The sequence below is a fragment of the Eurytemora carolleeae genome, unplaced genomic scaffold (genome assembly GCF_000591075.1).
Source record: "Eurytemora carolleeae unplaced genomic scaffold, Eaff_2.0 scaffold232, whole genome shotgun sequence".
Lineage (NCBI taxonomy): Eukaryota > Metazoa > Arthropoda > Copepoda > Calanoida > Temoridae > Eurytemora > Eurytemora carolleeae.
The window spans coordinates 167,388-171,388 of NW_019397021.1; the positions used below are offsets into that span (position 1 = coordinate 167,388).

General features: G+C 28.1%; 1 protein-coding gene across 2 annotated transcripts in view; it reads left to right on the forward strand.

The window, feature by feature from the left end:
• LOC111711183 (homeotic protein ultrabithorax) overlaps nt 1–4,001 on the forward strand; it is a 55,152-nt gene that overhangs the window by 42,238 nt on the left and 8,913 nt on the right. For both annotated transcript variants that reach the window (XM_023485463.1, XM_023485464.1), the window contains one exon: nt 530–538. In XM_023485463.1, coding sequence (XP_023341231.1) covers nt 530–538 — 9 coding nt within the window. The remainder of the gene's footprint in view (nt 1–529; nt 539–4,001) is intronic.

The following is a 4,001-nucleotide window of genomic DNA, read 5'->3' on the forward strand; positions in this document are numbered from 1 at the left end:
CAATGTCGAATTATATATTAATGCTTTTTTTTTTCCATTCTTTTTCCATTTCATCAGATGCTAATTGTCAGTTCATCTAATATTTCTCCTTACTCTCCAGAGCTTAATTGTGATTATCCAATTTTCAAAATTCAAGAATAAAAATTGGATAATTTAAATGAAAAAATAGGATAATTTAAATAAAAAAATTGGATAATTTAAATAAAAAATTGGATATTTTAAATAAAAAAATTGGATAATTTGAATAAAAAATTGGATAATTTAAATTAAAAACATTGGATAATTTGAATAAAAAATATTGGATAATTTAAATAAAAAAATTGGATAATTTGAATGGAAAAATTGGATAATTTAAATAAAAAAATTGGATAATTTAAATAAAAAAATTGGATAATTTTAATAAAAAATTGGATAATTTGCATGGAAAAATTGAATATTTGAATGAAAAAATTTGGATAATTTGAATAAAAAATTGGATAATTTGAATGAAAAATTTGGAAAATTTGAAAAAAATACTCATTTCTTGTAGATTTTTCAGGTTAGTTTCCCCGCTTCCCTTGTGTGCGCTGTTAACTTGTGTAAATAAAGGCATTTAAGATATAAAGAAGAAAGAAAAATATATTTTTTATTAAATGTCGTCTTATCGCATTAAAGACTTTTTCTCATTTCTTTAAACAAAAATGTTAGACTATTCTGCAATTTAGAATAATTGGTTTAATAAAAGATATCCAGACTTGCTTATTCTTTCTTATAATTCTTTATAATTGAATTGCCTTTTATTTTATTAATGTACAATGTATGCTGTACAATGATATATGTACACTAGTTAACAGCGTACAACACAATATATCAATATTCACTTTGGTACATAATATATAGTAGATAGGTTTAGTATATATCTTTCAATACTTTATTCTGTTTTCATCCAAATTTTTTTTGAAACCCACCGTACGCATTAAAAAGTAGAATGCATTGTTCAGTTTTCATATAACGGGAAACACATGAAAGCAATTATTTCATTTTTTTATTTAAATTTGAGATCAAAGCAAGTAAAATTAATTTTTAAATCTAATTGTTTAAAATTAAAACTAGTTTATGTTGCAATAAATCTTGGGCCACTTTCTTCAACATTTTGCAGTAATATTTTACATGAGCTTGCAAAATTTTGCAACAGCTTTTTGGGAGGTGAATTTTTTATTTTAAAAGTTATTTAAATATTGTAACGAAATAGATTTAGAATCTACTTGCCGTGAATTTTTTCATTTGCATGAATTGCATGGAGTATCAAAAATTGAGAAATTATTTGATAAAAATCGTTTTTTTTATCGCATGACCAACTTTTCATTGACGCTATTATTTATTTAATATGATGTCAAAGTTTGGTGTAAATTGTAAAAATAAAAATGCTTGTTTCCCGAACTTTAAATGTTTCCCCTGTTTTTGTCTGGTGGTGCCATCTATATTCTTCCCCCGACTTTACTGCCATCTAACGAGTAAAACTGACAAAGGCCATTAAAATATCTGCTCGAGGTTGCGAGAGAGTATTCCCTGAGTATACTTTACTCCATGAGAAAAAACGCAGAGGGTGGGGGGTAGGTATCTCCCCTTCATTAGGGATCAAAATTGGAATTGTCAAAAACAGGGAAAAAGGGTGACAATTAAATATCGCAGTTTTATGATGCAGGGTATAACCATGAATTCAAGAAAAATGTGGTCTCTGAAACCTTACCCTTGTAAAACCATAAAAACTTAAAATTATAAATGTTAAATCCATATGAAGTCTGAACAACCTCTTACAAAACTTAAAAATCTAATATATAAAAACATTTCTTTTTTTGTGTTAATACATTGATCTTGAAACAGTGCAAATTGTTTGCAGCTGTTTTTGCACAATTCAAAACAACTTGCAAATTTTATCTGTTTTGCGAATTCCCTCTTCCCCGGATGGAAAGAAAGTACTCTGTCAGATATATTTGAGTTTCTTGCAGATCTAAATATTTCAGATTTGAGTGAAAACAAATCTTGTAAAAAAATCTTGTACAGGGTAACCTACAAAGAATAAGACTGAAAAGACGACCTAAAACTCTTAAAATACGACAATTTAAGCCTTCTGCCTTGAAAATGGTTCTAGCTTATCAAATGATTTGACAATAAAAATATGGATTTACAATTGCAGGAAATCATCATGGATATAGGAATAAATTCCGTACAGTTGTCTCTGAAGTCTCATCCTTTGTGGGTCCCCATCTCGGTTTATAAATATTATTTATGAAGATTTTTGTAAATTCTATCAATCAAAGGCACTATATAACCCCCACAATATTTAGATTATGTTCTAATCCCAATTTTCTAACAATATAGGCTTGAAAAATGTCATCCAAATCCTTAATTATAACCCAGGTTGACATTGCTATTTCATATTTTGTGTCACACAGGTTTCTTAGTTTATAGGACGTTTAACGCTTGCTTGCTTATTCTTAGGCTTGTTTTAATTGTGTATGTATTGTGTAATGTGTATACTTAATGCAGTAGAATTAAAATAGTCTTCTAAAAGAATTTAAATTTAGAAACTTACTTCGGACGGAAGAAAAGGGGGGGGGGGAATTTAATATTTAGCAACTTTTTTCTATTTCAAACAATTACTTGCAATTTAATTTTTATAGGACTGTGCTTTCACAGACAATTTATATTGAGTGTTTAAAGGGACTGTAAGCGTAAATTAAAGTAATCAATGCACGATTTACAACGGTACCCTTAAAATCTTTATTTGATTTAAAATGAGGAAGATATTCGCGTTTTTCTAAATGAAGAAGTGTTTAACTCAGATAATATCTTCGTTTTTGCATTCAAGGGAACCGTTGAAATCGGGAATTGTCCTCTTTGCATGAGTTTACACTTACAGTCCCTTTAATATACTTTAAGTTAAATATAATGAGTGTAAAAAAAGGTGAAGCACTAAAAGAGTAATAATCGTAACATTAAGAGAAATATGCTGCACCGAAGCTAGAAGGGGGATACCCCCAACACATAATATGACGTCACTTTTGAGAATTAAAATCTTGCAGATATGCAAAAACACGCGAAATTACGAGGTGATTAAAGCAGGGTTGTGTATAGGAGGGAAGATACTGATGATTCAAACCTCTTAGAGTAATTAAAGTAGGTGTTAGTTCCACGTTTTAAAATATATTTCGGTTTGATTTTGGTACAGGTTTAAAAAAGTTGTAATTATTCTTTTTTTTATTCTTTATGGATTATAAACTAGGGTAATCGTAAAATATATTCAATAATTCTTTGAGCATTGAGTAAAAGAACTAAGTCTTTTATTTATTGACCAAAATTACGATTGGATATTTTTTTTCATTCATTGAAAGTTGATTTTCTTAAGAATTTGTTTGAATTCGGTAGCTTGATGTTGAAATGTTTTTGCTAAGTTTTTGCATGAAAGTAAATATTTGCAATGTTTGCGAGGTGTTGGTGAAAGGGTTTATGTGNTGTTTAAAAAGTAGAATGATAAAATGCTTGATTTACAAGTATGATAAGCAAATTGCTCGGCTAGTAAAACTCAGGTTTATTGTCAATAAAGTTTATATGAAGACCTTTAAATACATAAACTTTGCTAGTTTCAACCCTTTACTAACAGTTTAATGCGTTTAGAGCTCTGTTGGGAAAATTTTTAGTTTTAATGTTTCAATGTTTGAATATTTTAAGTGTCTGTCAATGCCCTTTATCTAAAAAGTTACAATTAAACATCATTTTGATTCGATCGCTGTTTTATCTTCTTTTTCATCTGTTATCATCGATATATTTTGTTACTTTGTATCAATCTATTAAACTTTGTATCTTAGGCTACCGGACTTTCTATCTATCAATTGATTTTTTTTATATCTATCTTTTTATCTATCACTCTTTTTTCGATCGTTCTATTTGTCTTTCTGTCTTTTTATCTATCTATTTATCTATCTATCTATCTATCTATCTATCTATCTATCTATCTATCT